Raw genomic sequence first — 15,801 nt, forward strand, 5'->3', positions numbered from 1 at the left:
CAAGAAGTCATTTTAACAGTGAGCGTAGCACTGTCAAATATATCACATCTACACAGTATACCTTAATATAATTTCACTAAGTCACAAAATGAACATATTACACATTGAAGCACAGTAAATTTGCACAGAGCAAAACTACCTACCTCGAGTATATCTCTCATGAACAGGCAAAATCATTTATCAGCAGCATTTACTTAATAAAAGAGAGCACATGTGAGCTGGTGCAGCACTGGACATATGGCAAGCAGTGTTACACTCACACAAAGAGAATTGTGAAAACATCAACTTGTCTCTTGTCATTTGTCACTTTTAACACAACTTCCCCCAAAAACAACCGAACCAGGCTTGCAAGTTACTTTCCCCGTTTTAAGATAATCTGCGTGCTCATTGCTAGAGCTGAGACTCAGAAATGATTTTAATATCAGTGCTGACGTCACATATCGGACAATGACTCATACTCAGAAACATCCAGCCAAACTCCGTAAATGCTGGTACAGACGTTAACTGCAGCCCACATGAGCTGCAAGGTGGGAGAATCTGAAGGTTCAAAAATGAACAATGTGGATGTAAAAGAAAGAAAAACGATAAACAAAGTCTGAGTGACAGCAGTCAGACTTACGCAACCACAGTGTTGAGTAATTAAACAGCCGTATTCCTCCAGATGATCTGGTGAATCAGCTTGGCATTGTCACAGTCTTAACACGCGCCACACAACATTTGATTCACATTTCTCCTCTTATGAATATTTGGGTGCTGCCAGAGTGAAAAACGTGTTGGGAGAGCTGACAGCTTTTGAGAGGCGAAGCTTCACGTCCGCAATGAAAGACCTCAGAGAGGGTGGGATTTTCTGACAAGGGCTGTTAAACACCTGTGATTGCTGCCATTGTCTGGATGCCTCAGCCTGATTTCCTCCAGCAGTGAACTGTCTTTATTGGTCGTCATCTTGTTTATGCCTCTTGTACAGGCTGCGGGATAATAGAGCAGAACGCTCGTGAAGCGCAGGACAGTGAGTGCTGTGTATGTTGGGTGTTTACACTCCAGGAAATGCCATGTGAGATCCATCACTTCTGAGAAAACTATCTTAAGCCATCTCCTTTGCCTCACATACCTCAATGAGTCCTCCCAATTACCACATGCTGAAAGGTTTGTTTGTGTTTGCCAGCAGGTGCATTTGTGTCACATGAGTGAACTCTCTGCTGCATTCATGTCATCGTGATTTCCACTGTAAACAGGAAATGTCTGGGAGAAAGGAGCAGATTGTGACTGTGTGAAAATATATGTACAGTATGTGTGTATGTGTGCGCGCGTGTGTGTGAACATACTAATACGCACATGCTAGTGTTCACACCAGCATGTGTGTGCACTGCTGCAGCTCTGCTTACGTAACCTTGCTTGTGTATTCCATCTGTCCGTTGACAGCAGAAAAGCGGCAGCTCCCCAGTGGCCTTCATGTTTGTTGTTCGGTAATGAAAGCGTTCCTGGTCTCAGGATTAGGCTGCAGCCTACCTGGCTCTCAATTGGAAACTGTTGAGATTAGCACTCACTCCCCAGTGCCCCGCTCCGAGACGATGACAAAGCCTCACACGCAAGACCCTCTCAGGGTTTTGGCTTTGGCTGCCGACACCGGGAGGTTTTTATACAAGTTGTTGTATAACAAGACTTCTCCATTTTAAAATCATTAAACAGAATAGCTCCCTAAATAGAGACGCAATCTCAGGCACCGATCTGATCGTATTAGAAAAGGGTTAGGAAAGGTGATGTTATGACTTGTGCATGCATACATAAACATATCCACAATTATTATAATGACCTATCAGCCACAAACAAACAGGCTAATTTGTAAAAATTCATAAAAATATAACACCTTAATGGATGTCAGTTAACTAATTGACTTCAGTCCCTTTAATCACCTGTGAAACACAGAACAGGCAGTACATCAAACATGCTAGCTTAAGGAGAGCAAAGTAAAATGCGTAATTTCCATGCAATGAGGCTCATGTTGTTGGATGAGCACAGAGGGAATTCTTTCATTCTCTGTCTTTGGTCACACTGAAGCTTAATTAGAGAGTGGAGGAGTTCTCAGAGAAAAAGGCCTTTATTACCAGATTTAGCTTTATTCTTTGGGCTGAACTACTAGAGAGTATATCTTTAAACCGATGAGGTTGAAATGCAGAGGAATGTAGGAGGAAACCAGTCAGGCTCCCTCTGAGGATGTTATGGATGATTTGATGACTGCTCTAGGGAGCTGCACAGCTACACAGTATATCACGCAGCTACAAGGCGCGATGGGGCGGCATTGGGCCAATCTGAGACACGCCTAAATACACTGTCTGAGTGCCAAGTGTACCAGCAGGGCCCTGTGCAAGGTCACAGAGGAACAGAGGGCCAAATGAAATCCCTGACTGAAAGTCCAACAACAGTCTAATACATCAGTGTCACAGTTGTTCACAAAAGTGTTGGCAGCTACTGTAGGATCCAGCACACAAGTTTGAAGATTGCATTTTACATGTTCAAGGGATATTATTTTCAAAGATAGAACTCCAACACAGCTGAAGTGCTGAGGGATGTGTTGATTTACTGATTAGTCATTCTACAGAAAATGAATCACTAACAGTTTTGATAATTGGTTCATTGTTCAAACAATTTCTCAAGAAAAAGAATCCAAACATTTATAGATTCCAGCTGTTCAAAAACAAAAACACATTTCTTGGTTTTCTCTGTTTTATATCACTGTAAACTTGATACCTTTGGGGTTGGGGCTGTTGGTCAGATGTCATTCAAAGTCATTCCTTCAGCTCTTTCTATTTCTTATCACTTTAATAACTATTTCTTGAATAATCACTGAAGTTATCAACAGATAGATCAATAATGAAAATAGAACCAAAGCTGCATTCAGAGTAAATCAGGTAAAGGCAGATTCCATTTGAAAATAGCATCCCTACTCTGTAGAAAAGTAATAAAATCTGCTTATTAAACAAATAACACAATCTTTATTTTACAAAGGATTCGATTGTTACATTATCTGTATTTTTATGATGCTGCTGCTCACCCAAACCGTTTTGTCAGAGAGGGACATAAAGCCTGCACTATCCTGTGTGACCAGCAGATGGAGCACATTCAGTATTGAACATGGTCCTGATTCAGTCTCAGAGCTCAATGGTTCAATTATAACAGCTGTGTCAACCTCAGCCCGCCTACCACAGACCAGGTGCAGTTTCTATCAGATTTGAGTTTGCCAAGGAAAATTCCTCCCATCTTTACCTTCTCTGATTTGACAGAGTGAACAAATGGATCCATTTGCCTCATTCTGATCACTTCTCTAATTCACCTGAAACATCACAGGATTTCCTTACAGCTCCTGACTCCAGTCTCACCACAGTTCTGCCCCTAAAATGAATAATGCATCTCAGTCTTTCCAGTTCACTGCTCACCTGAGTCTGCTGCCCCATTATTATGCCCTGTTCTGGTCTGTAGGTTTTTCACTTTTTCACATTCATTTGCACACTGCAAATGCCATCTCCTGATTTCCCTCACTAGATAAGCAGACACTTATATGTCACAGGTCTTAGAGTTCTTACTGTGTCCCCTGGAGTCGAGTATGGACACAGAAGTGTGCTCAGGCTCTGAATGTGAAAGTCTCACTTTATTAGAAGGTTATTATGGTGGGAGTCAGATGGATGTCATTCTCATGAGTGCCATAAAGACCCACTCTTGATGGCTATGAAATATCCTAGCAACAGTCTGGAAATTGGTATGGGCTGAGCTGGGTCACATTTTTGTCCATACATTTATTTATTTATTTGTAAAGATTTTCTGATCTGAAGATTGATCAGAATTATAATAACCGTTGTAAGTCTGCCTCCAATCAGCGCTGAATTTGCAACTGTGTTTATTTCTAATTAAATTATAATAGGCCTACAAAAATATTTGTAAGACTATGTATACTTTTTCATTTGACCCAAAGTAACATGTAATTAGTCAATCAAGAAAACTTAAGATGCATTTGATATATTTTCTAAATTAATCGTTTGGCCAATAAAACGAGAGAAAACAGTGAAAAATGCCAATCACAATATCCTATATCACGTGGTGACGTCATTAAATTTTTTTGCTCTGTCCAAAAACCCCAAATATTCAATTTACTATGTGAGACCAAGAAAAGCAAGAAGTTCTCCCATTAGAGAAGCTGAAACCATCAGATGTTTGGCATTTTTTGCTTTAAAATGTCTTAAACAAGAAGAAAACCTACTAGTTATAGAGGAGAAAGTCATGCTTATGTCAACACACAGGCGTTGTTCAGACCTGTTGCTCTGCCTTTTAGGATTAACTGGAAATGGTTATATAGATCCTAGTAGTGAGGGTAGTATAACTAAATCTGTCTTTGCTAAACCGAAAATAATCCTACTTTTTGTTCTTGTAGACTAAATAAAATATGGTATTGTTTTGTATTTGAAATATGCATCCATTACCAGAACTGTAGATATAGGCCAATGGGGTAGTAGGTTGCTGTAAACGGTGACAGTCTGTTGCCAAACTGTGTTGCACAGCTTGACTCCACTAGGGGCAAAAAAAAAAAAGTTTGCAGTTGTTGACGTATTTCAAATAGTTCCTGTTTTGGAATGTGTAGCGTGTTAGAGGCTTTTCACACACCGAGTTTGAGCCTGTGACTTTGTGCCAACACTACGCTATGACCTGGGGCTTTCTGTCGCTTTGAGAGCTTTGTTTTTAGCTAATGTAGCTAGGTCCAGCAGCAGTATGGACTACATATTTTCTATCACTGGCAGCGGCGCGAGAGTTGTCAGAGAAGCAATCTCTCAGAGACTGTGGCCCGGATCCGGACAGGACAATGTTGAAATTCAGAAGCACCAAGCTGGGACAACACACAACAGTATCCCCGTCCCCTCCAAAACAGGTCAGTGTAACACTCAGTGCCGTTAGCTGATAGCTGGGACAACACGTATTCAAGTATCCACAGGAACCAAACCCTCCAACTTTTGCTGTCCTCCAGAGCGTGGTGCCAAATCCCCTTTGAAATATGCTCACTTTAATGTTCCCTGGTTCCTTCGATAATTTTCTTACCTGGTAGAACACTGGCAAAGATGTAAAAATAAACATTAAGTGCCACTCTAACTTTCGGCTAAGTCCTATTCATCAAGTATCGCTTATTCCAATATAATTGAAACTTTTTTTTTATTTTGCCCGTTGTTTTCGCAGCCCTCTGTCACTAAAATACACCGCGTCCATTGCCTTTTAACTGCCTGACAAACTAAAGTTAAGTTTATTGAAATACAGCAATATTCTAAAAACTATATTGAATTCGAGAAATAAAAAAAATACGAATTAGCACAGGACATTTAACGACTTTGATTCTGAGCGAAGTTTTCAACTCTCGGTGCGTGCTGCTGTTGCTGTCAGCAAACAGCATGTCCAGCTGAAATAATGACGTTTCACACGTTGTTTCTTTTAAGTGTCTTGAAAACATGAAACTTGATGTTGCGGGGCCTGTCATGTGACATAGCTGTACTGCAAGTAGGTAAATAACAACGGTTAACAGGTAAAAGGTGTCATCCCCATACATTTCCCACAAAGCTAAAGGTGAGAAGAATTACATGGAGCCCCTGTCTGCCCACCAACAAACCCCCCTTTTCACAGGGCTTTTAAACATGCATATCAGATCAGTGCATTAGGCTGAACAGGGAAGGCAAATACATTATGCAACACTAGCTGTTGCACACATGTTGAAGAAGACTTCCTGGTCAGTGCAGTCATAGGACTGATGGTCCTCCTGCTTGCTACCATGCCTGATGTCCTATTTTTGAACTGATTCTAACTCTTTACGAATCACTTACATTCATGTCCTCAGTGGCTGCTCTCTGCCTGCCTCTCTGCCAGCTTGTTGTGAGGACACACTGCCTGTAACAACTGTGGCATCCCAAATATTTCAGATCAGAAGGCAGTGCATGCTTAAACCATCCTGCCAGTGAGTGAACAAGTATGTCCTCAAGGCTTTTCACATCGGGGAGTATCTCCATGTTAATGAAAATTGGATTTTTTTTTTCTCCCTTTCTGCTTTGCCTCTCAAACATAATTTATTATGAGACCCGTCAGAGCCTTCTCTGACTTTGAATTAAAATGCGGAGAAATGTAGTGCTGTTGAAATGAAAAAGCAGAGACTGATCTGGGCTATCAGGCCACATGCTCCACAGATATATCACACAGAATGCTGTGTGCTATTAGTTAGCCTTAATTGGTTGTTCTGAAAACAAAGTGAAAGTTGCGGTGTGAGGGGCACACGCTCACCCTGCTCTGGTTTAATGTACTGGGGGTTTGCAGCTCATGCAGAGTCATCAGGCCCCAGAGCTCGGTGGCGCTGCAGGTTAATTGTTCGATCTAATTAGGACAAAGATTAATCAGATGCATGCTCTGCTGCTCTTGAAACGCCACGGATGGCAGTGGGGTTCATTAGCAGTCCCTGTGCCTCTCTTCCAGCAGCAGAGTGGACCAGCGGGGGCGGCTTGTGTCTGTAGCCTGCTGCCCCGCTTGGGGGGTGAAAGAATGAGGCTAACTAGACGTGGAGTCAGGTAGTGGTGTGTGATGTTGGAGACGATGGTGGCCACAGAGGTGGTGAGCGAACCATGAGTGGGCAGTGTAGTATTTAACAGGGGGACCACTGATAAAGAGCCCAGTTACACCGTCTACCCTAAACCCTAAGCAGCAGACTTTGTCGTTACCTCTGTGGACTGTGGCTGCTGTATGAGGAATGGGACAGCAGTTTGTGAACTCAAATTACCTGCAGGCGGAGGCATTTCTGCGGCCAGTAAAGTGTGAAGCTCATATTTCATATGTAGTTAAATGAAACTAAGGGTTTTTTCGCTCAATTTCAGAATAAAAGTCTGCATATTATCAGGAATGTTTTTGCCAGAGAAAATCAAAGAGGCCTTTCACATCTGACGGCTAAGACCATCCTTGAACTGAGACAGGGATTACAGTCTCAATCTGTTTGACCACCAGTTATATCACATGAGAGAAGTTCCACATGTAAGTCATGTGATGACACCTGAGCCCGCTCCATGGGCTGAGCTAAGACTGTAAAATGTGGTGTAGGGCCGCAAGTAATAATTATTATTTCCATATCAATTAATGGGCTAACTATTTTCTCAATTAATTGATGACTGATGATTTGTTCTATAACATAACAGTACTTGCTTTTATGTGTGAACTCAGGCTGCCAGCACTTTCATTGTTTTTGATGGTCATATCCTGTTCTTGCATCAGAATACTATCAGCTATCCCTCAAGAAAACCTCTGTAAAGTTTGCATAAAGGGCTTAAAAAGTCCATTAGGAGTCTTCCTGCCCTCTCTGATTACACAGTGAGACAGTCCTGAGCTTCTACAGATTCCTCAGGAATGCGTGTCGAAGTCATGAGTTCACACGGCTGGTCAGTGGAACAGAGAAGTTGTTGCTCTATCGGGGACCGATGTAAGAAAAGATATAAATGAATTATATCATGCAGAATCGTATTGTGAAGGCTGTTTGGCACTGGCTTTGTCTTTACTATTGTTAAGATCACACAGCTATTTAAGGTATTGTTTTATCTGGCAGTGATTGAGATGACTGACGTCAAACTCCTGCACACTTCCCCGCAATGAGGCAAAAGTACAAGCATGATGGAGAGATTAAAAAGTAGCATTAGAGACACAGTGGCAGGATTGAAAGGTTCTACTGTAAACACAGAATTGTCACACCTGCAGGCATTCAAAACACATGGTACAGCACAGCATGCTCCTGGATATCATCCTCCAATCATCCTGTCTCAGATGTAATCAGCAGCATGTGACTTTTCTTTCAGAGAAGATACTAGTGTAACAGATACAGTTGTGTGTATTCTTTTAATGTACTTTCTTCTTTGATTATCGAGGTGTGTGAAATCCCGGGAACTGCTTTTTAATCCGTAACACACAGGTATTTCTATACTGCTCCTGATTCCTAAAGAAGAGTCAATGCAAGGTTCTGAAGTTTTAAGATGTATTGATTAAATCTCCGTTGGGGAGGGAAAACTTGCTGGAAAATAAAGAACTCCAAGTGAGTTATTATTTAAAAAAAAAAAAAGTAATACCAACTAACTACCAACAGGACATGCGGCAGAAGTAGCCCTGGCCGATGCAGAACATTGTAAATTACAAATACAACATACTTCATCAATGTAATCCATAAAATCACACTTCAGGACTTGAGAAAAATACTGGTTTATTAAAAATGGCATATTCAAAAATGGCCAGCTAGGCTACTGTAGAAATAAAGCACAAGCTCTGATGTTACGATGATAAATGAGAAATTCACTTTTTAAATAAGATCATAGTTCCATTGCATTTGCGTTTTGCATTTCTCCCCACATATAGTCCTATTTACTTACAAAGCTTCTGTGATGGTGACATTTAAAATTTTATCTGAAAGGTTTTACTCCAACAACAATCTTAAAATTGATAAATTTCTTACGTCACAGATGGATAGATATAGATTTTGTATAGAAAATGGTTAATTTTTTTCCACTTTCCTATCCTGTTAATTGTGACCCCTCAGGTTTATCTCGTGACCCCACATTTCCACTGAACCAACCTAGGAGAAACATAGCCTGAAAATTTGTTCTTTTCTTGCCCTTGTTAGGCACTGTAATACATTTTGTCATATTTAGAAAGACAAAACAGATTGTGTGGCCATACTCTTTATTAGTAGCCGATGATTCACCAGTGCCACGGTGCAAGAGCTGCTTTGTCCTCATGACATTGAACTCCTCTCTGCATCTCTAAGTTCTCTCTGTCCCCAGGGTGTTCACGTATTTGTCACTGTTCACGTTCACCCTGTGGTTGACACCAGCTCTGCTGCAATTATCAGCATGATTCAGAAAGTACAATCTGCTGCTGCTCTCAGAGCTATAATAGGTGATTTTAATCACCTTAATTTCCAAAAAGACCTTGAGCAGTTTGTATCAGCATGTGACTTGCTCTGCATGCCATTAGGAGGATCTGTTATGGCTCTGTCAAGGGAACATAAGTGGCAGGAGTCCCAGTGGGATCGCCAGACCACAACACTGTACACCTGCTTTGCTCGTACAGAACTTTGCTCAGGGTCTGAACTTATGACTTTTCCCTGACTTTTCAAGGATGTTTTGTCCACACAAACTCATCTATGTTTCAGGATCAATTACCGCACTGAAACTTTATCGTTCTCCAAGGACTTTATCACCGAAATGATGACAGTCTGCATGATGCATCTCCTGTGAGGAAAACTAGAAAGGAGTTCAGTTTAGAGATAAAAACAAATTTCAGATGAAAATAGAGACCCAGGAACTAATCTGTATGATGATAGAGGAGAGTTCAGACATTATATAGCCATCAGACATTTGTATGGCCAATAAGCCGAACGGTGTTATATATTGTATGTCATGATTGCCAGTTCTGAGATACTTCAACAGCAGATGTTTGAAAGAGGCCAGATGATGAGCACAAATGCTGAGCACAGTTGACGTTAACGGGAAGGTAATTAAGACCTGTTCTGAGTGACTCAACAGCAGCTTTTGCATCTTCATCACTTCATCTGAAAAGAGTACTCAGCCTCTGGAAACATGCTGCTCTTATTCCCAAGAATCCCACACCTTTGGTGGTAATTTCCCTCACATCAGATAAATTAAACCATAGACTGCATGGATGTGACGTCAGCTAGAATTTTCTAAAGAGACACTTTGAAGCTTTAGGTTTGGGTGAACCGCTTCCCGTTCGTAGTTTTTCATAAGCCTTTTTAAGCTGATGTACTTTTTTTATTTAGTTTGGTTGTGTTAATGATGAGAGAAAAAGCAGTTCTTTCATTCATTGACTCAGGGTCGGAGGATTTCACATGATGAAGAGTGAGCTTTTCAAATGTGCTCAAAGAATGAATCATGGGCAATGTAATTGCCAGTGAGGCAAACGGACCTCCTTAAAACTTAAAAAGAGCTTTACTCAGTATTTGGCATTGCATGACACACCCCAAAAGACTTGTTGGCACATCATAGGTTTGCTACACCAGCGCTTCAGCTGAGTCAATTTAGTCTAACCTCTAACTAAATTGGTTGCCAATGATCAAACTTTATTTCTATGAAAGATTGTAGTGCTAGATTAGTAAAAAAGTAAATATGAACCTGGCTTGGTTAAAACTAGTGCCATTCACTGTTGTCCCTGTTAGTTTAGTTTTCTGTGTATCCTCTGGGCCCAAGACCTATGAGTTTGTATGTGAATTCAGCTCTGACCAGACAGTGGTCAGTGTGGAGCTGCAGTCATAACACTACTTGATTTATCTGCAAAGAATAAGGCAGGTCTTAAATGAGGTCAATGGTCATCCTTCCTCATTGAACATCTGTGAATGTTTGACTAAGGTTTGTTTGTTTGTTTTGACCTGTGGTTTTAAATGTGTTACTCAGCTCCTTCACCAAGCCACGGTCTAAGGGAAGGGGAAATCATATGGGAATTTTAACATTTTTCTGCCATTGAGTTATTATTCTTTTCTTACCTGCTCTAATTCTAAGCTTGCTGTATTGAGAAGGATCAACATTTGGCTCTTAAACTGTTTATAAGATGAGTTTTGCTTTATTGCTGAGGAGAGAGACAGTTCATCAAGTTGTCAAATCTCATCCCCAGTGTGTAATAGTTAGTCAAGCAGATGGATTTGAGGAGACGCTGTCATCATTTTTTCGTCTCATCGCAGCAGACCTGTCTGGATAAATGGAAAGTAAGCTGTCTGTGTTGGTGATCCGGCCTCTATTACTGGTTTGCCATTACAGACTGTGGTTGGACGGGAGGTGCACTTTCTGTGGAGCATTTTACATTACTCACAGGTTGCCTTTATTTAATGCAGTAGTGGGAAAGGTTTTCAGATCTTCTACTTAAGTAAAAAGAACAATACTGCATTACAGAAGTACACAGGTACAATTGAAAGCCCTGCATTCAAAATTTTACCATTATTACCAGTAAGATGTGCTTTACTATCAAAGGAACATAGAGTCATTAGGCAAAATGACCCCTCTGAGTGTTATATTGTTAGATTTATTTTACTATTAGATTGTTAGTAGTGACACCTTAAAGGAAAAGTTACACCCATTTTGGGAAATGCTTTCTTGCTCGGAGTTCATTGGGAAGATTGCTACAGCTCTCATGTGTATATGGTAAATATAAGGCTACAGCCTGTTGACAGTTAGCTTAGCTTTGCACAAAGACTAAACAGCTTACCTGGCTTTGTTTAGAAGAAAATACATATACATATATATGTATACCTAGCAGCAGCAGTAAAGCTCACAAATTAACACATCTTTATTGTTTACATTTTTTACATAATCCAAAGCACTACAGTAATATCTACTGTATCTTAGTTTAAGTTAGCTAACATTATCCAAAATAAGATAACCAGTGGTGACTAATGTTAGCAAACTTTATATTGCCATATAATGAACTTTTCTGAGTGAGTTTGCAGACTTCATGAGTTCTTGTGCTAATATTAATACTCCTCCATGACAACGTTTAGCATTATTTTCAAAAAGTGACCATTGTTCAGCAAACAATACAGGCTTGATTGAAGTAGTTCTTGAGTAAATGTGCTTAGTTCCTTATCATTCTGTCCAGAATGTGTATAAATATATGAATGCTGCTTCAGGGTATTACAACTCTTATAGTGTACTCGCTGTACCTGCATTTGGCCTGTACCACACTAAAGCTTGTTCAAATCTTTGTTCCTGTACAAGAGTATTTGTTTTTGGCTCAATAAGAAGATCTGATAATGCAGAGTTTGTGTTTCTCAAAGCTGAGCTCATCACTTCTCCTGTTATTGATTAGATCTGTAACCTGAGAGGCTAGTGTTGCTGCTGAGATGAGATGTAGAGTGCCAGGGCTCCGAGAGGCGACGTAAACCAATAAAGATGCGCTTTTGTGCCATAAAGCTGGATAACATAAGTCTGCTTATACCAACCCTGCTTCATTTTCTACCATGTGGTTCTCTTGAGGCAGACCAAAAATTATTTCATTATTTCAATAATTAAGTGCGATTACATAATGATAATGAATGGACACTGGTCATTAATGTCCCTTTTCAAGATCATCACATCAGTTGAGTCACAGTATTGCATTACTGTCATGGTCAGAATGGATCACAGAGTTGTTATGGAAGCTACAGCAAGCGTACATTATGTATATGTATCATCGCTATCGATCCAGCCACTGCAGCCATACCATTCATCATGCCCTCTTTTTCCCCACAACACACACACACACACACACACACACACACACACACATACACACACACACCCTCCCACTCCCAACTTTGACTTGGAAAAAATTATTGCTCAAAGTGCAATAACCTTAACGCCAGAGGTTGGATGAATCACAGTGTGATTAGTGAGCCTAGAGTCAGAATGCATGTGACAGTAGGGAGGAGGAGGACAGGATGTCTGGTGCTCAAGCAGGACCTCCTGTTTTCAGCTGCACGAACTGTGGATCAAAGTGCTTTCACTTCTACTGAGAAAATGTTACAGATACAGTTTTATCGTGGTTGACATGATAGTATGCAGGATATTGTTTCATCACAGTGTTGTCTGTGTCTGCATGTGGATATATGCTTGTGTCAGGCTGCAATCAACAGTTGTCATAATCCATTAATCTGTCTTATTTTTCAAATGTCCAAGGTAGTGATGAATATCGAGTTAAATATTAAGATACTATCACCAATGTGATGACTGCGTTTAAGTACCGATAACAAAATAATACTTTTCTGATACTTTATTTTAGAAATAGTAACCTTTTCTTTTCTAGAAAATTCTCTTTTGCCACGCTAATGGCATAGCTTTAGGGATGGCAAGGTCAGTTGATCTGCCACTTCGGTCCAATGTCTTGACAATTTTAGGCTGGATTGCTATGAAATTTTGTACAGACATTCTTGGTCCCCAGAGGATGAATCCTACTGAATTTGGTGATCCCTTTACTTGTCCTGTAGGGCCACCATGAGGTTAACATTTTGTTTTTAATGAAATGTCTGATCTGTTATTGGATGGGTTGCCATGAAATGTGGTACAAACATTCAGTTTACTGCAGGATGAATCGTGAAGTCCTCACTTATCAATTAGTGCATGATCAGATCAAAATACTTTGATTTATTTCCAATACTTGAGCACAGTAACAAGAACAATACATAACTGAGAGGCTCAGTGCGAGTGTGCCAAAAGTAAGCCCGATGGCTTACCTTATAGTTTTAAAGGAGCTATTTATAAATTTTGCTAATGCTACATAGCCAGCATTAGCATTAACAGCTGTTTACTTACCAGTCTAGAAGAAATGTTGTGAGTTCAGCATCAAATTTAATTCCTTTACTCACCAACAGCTGTCTCAAATAGTGGAAATAAACAGCAATGTTAACTCTTGTCTCTATCCAGTGTTTCCTCATACTGAAGTTAGCATGCTAACCAGCTATCGCTGGCCTTTTTCATCACTTTCCCATAGGGGCTCACTGTAGCCTTGCTGTAGTCTTGCTTCAGCTATCATTGCATTTACAACGCAAGAGGTTATAATGCATCCTCTGAGCAGCGCTACTTCCTCAGGGCGGCCTGCATTCTACAGTGACTCGGCATGGAAAATTGACAAGATGTGCCAACAAGGCCGGAGCTAGCTGGTTAGCATGCTAACATCAGCAAAAGAAAAGAAGTGGTAGTAATAGCAGCAAAATAAGAAAGGGTTGCTTTCCACCGCTGTAGATGACTCTTTGCAAGTAAAGGAACGAAGTTTGATGCTGAACTAGCAACGTTTCGAGTAAACAGCCGTTAACACTAACATTAGCTATATAGTAATAGCAAAACGTACAAGTAGATCCTTTAAGGCAGGGCTTTCATATTAATAATACAAATGTAAGGTAACCGACTAGTATGCAGACATACAGTATTTTTAATTAATGCTTTACTTTAGGTGCCTCTCCTGTACATTCAGAATATGATTTTCCCACAAGATGAAACTGCCACTGTAAAATGCAGACAGGTTTGCGACTATTTTTTTTTTAATAACACCCTTTTCCTTTTAAGTCTGCACCAGGTTCATCACTATGGAAACAGTCATGTACACTGTCAGAATATTAATTCAAATGAGTGTGTGTTAACAATGACGTCCCTCAGTACAGACTGGAGTCCATTACTTAGTGTGGAAAGAGAGTCTTGTAGCAGTGTGAAGAATTTAAACCACATTAACAGCAACACTACTGGTGTGTGATCAGCCAACATGGGGAGAGTGTTAATGAGAGGACAGGGCAGATCCAGTGCCTCCTATTCTAGCACAGACATGGACACGGACACACACACACACACACACACACACACACACACACACACACACACACACACACACACAAATCTGCAGTTCAGCAAAGTTTCCCATAAAAGCTGAGTGGTGTATAGGCTGGTCCGAGGAGGCTGGCAGTGTAATACAGAGCTGAGTGGTGCTGAGAGTGTTGGCAAAGGGATGTTGCCTGTCACACTGTGTTCTCTGTGTTTAAGTTGACAGCTCCACTAGACCATTGCACTGTATATTCATTACAATGGAAAGACTGCAGCTTATGCTAGCACCATAGTAAAGTTAGAAAGGCCTGTTTCTTGATACAGTGGTGGCTCTTCTCTTCTACTCAGTGGTATTTATACAAGGACTATTGATTCAGAAAGTTGACATTTGATGTTGTTGCTATGATATATTACTTTTATATTCTCACAATTTGCAATATGAGACGTAATGAGAGGATCCATAAGTGTAATTACTTTCCTGCAGGTCAGAGACATTTAAAGTATTAAAAAAAAGTGTATGGTTATATTGAATGATATCTGGTCATTTTATAATGGTACAACTTGTGTCTGTCTTTTCTGGCTGCCTCCCCAATCCTTTAGCAGACTGCCTTAAATAAAAAAAGCATGCTCTTTCTGATTCGTGTCAACATGAAACAAGATAATCCATTGGTATGTTGTGCTGTCATTAAGGGTTCAGTGAGGATTGTATCTGCCTGTGTTATTTCTGGAGCCAAACATGAAGTAAGAGCTTACTCCCTCAAACAGCATGCTCTCTGCATCCACACACAGGCCCTGGCACCAGCAAGACTCCCCGCACACCATCATTAAACTTGGCCTCCCAGCTCTCTATGAAACTACTTATATTCTTTCCTTATGGTATATGATAATGTACTGTACAGTAACTTATGATACATAATGGATTACCTCCTTTTGCACATGAGAAAGAGGCTCATGAAACTTGCAGCTCTTCTTCGCTGCAATAAGATTGTCATGTCCACCTAACAACTGGGTGTTGAGACAACAGCACCGGCCACTCAGCTTTAAAGCCCGAGTTAGTCACTGTGTGATAGTCAGCACTTTTTACTCCTGTTTTGTTTGTGTAAGCATTTCACTGCATATACAAGTGTCTTTTCACAGACTCTTGATTCAAGTCAGAGGTAACAACTCTCCATCAATCCCTCTTAACCCAGCACAGTGGCCTACATGTCAGGATAAGAGCATCTGCAGTATTTTTTTTTCCAATGTTACACTTGAGTTTTCTTTGAAAACAACTTTTACTAACCAAGATGGTTAGTGTATGTGCAGTGTATGTGTAAGGCTGTGGAAGAGGGCTGTTGATCAGTTCCTTTAATGCCAATAGATGTTGAAGCCAAAAAATATTTAATGTCCTGACTTGCCATAACTGAGCTGCCTCATTCTGTTAGAAAGAACGTAAGTATATGATACTGGTCATTTACATACA

At 40.4% G+C, this 15,801-nt stretch overlaps 1 protein-coding gene across 5 annotated transcripts in view; it reads left to right on the plus strand.

Moving 5' to 3' along the window:
* oxr1a (oxidation resistance 1a) overlaps nucleotides 1-15,801 on the plus strand; it is a 159,069-nt gene that overhangs the window by 90,714 nt on the left and 52,554 nt on the right. The window contains exon 1 of one of the 5 annotated variants that reach the window (XM_056380077.1): nucleotides 4,606-4,912. The exons of the other annotated variants lie outside the window; for them this stretch is intronic. Coding sequence (XP_056236052.1) covers nucleotides 4,756-4,912 — 157 coding nt within the window. The 5' untranslated portion in view covers nucleotides 4,606-4,755. Of the gene's footprint in view, nucleotides 1-4,605; nucleotides 4,913-15,801 lie in introns of those variants that run through there. 5 annotated transcript variants of the gene reach the window in all.

Source organism: Seriola aureovittata, chromosome 7 (genome assembly GCF_021018895.1).
Source record: "Seriola aureovittata isolate HTS-2021-v1 ecotype China chromosome 7, ASM2101889v1, whole genome shotgun sequence".
NCBI classification, from domain to species: Eukaryota; Metazoa; Chordata; class Actinopteri; order Carangiformes; family Carangidae; genus Seriola; species Seriola aureovittata.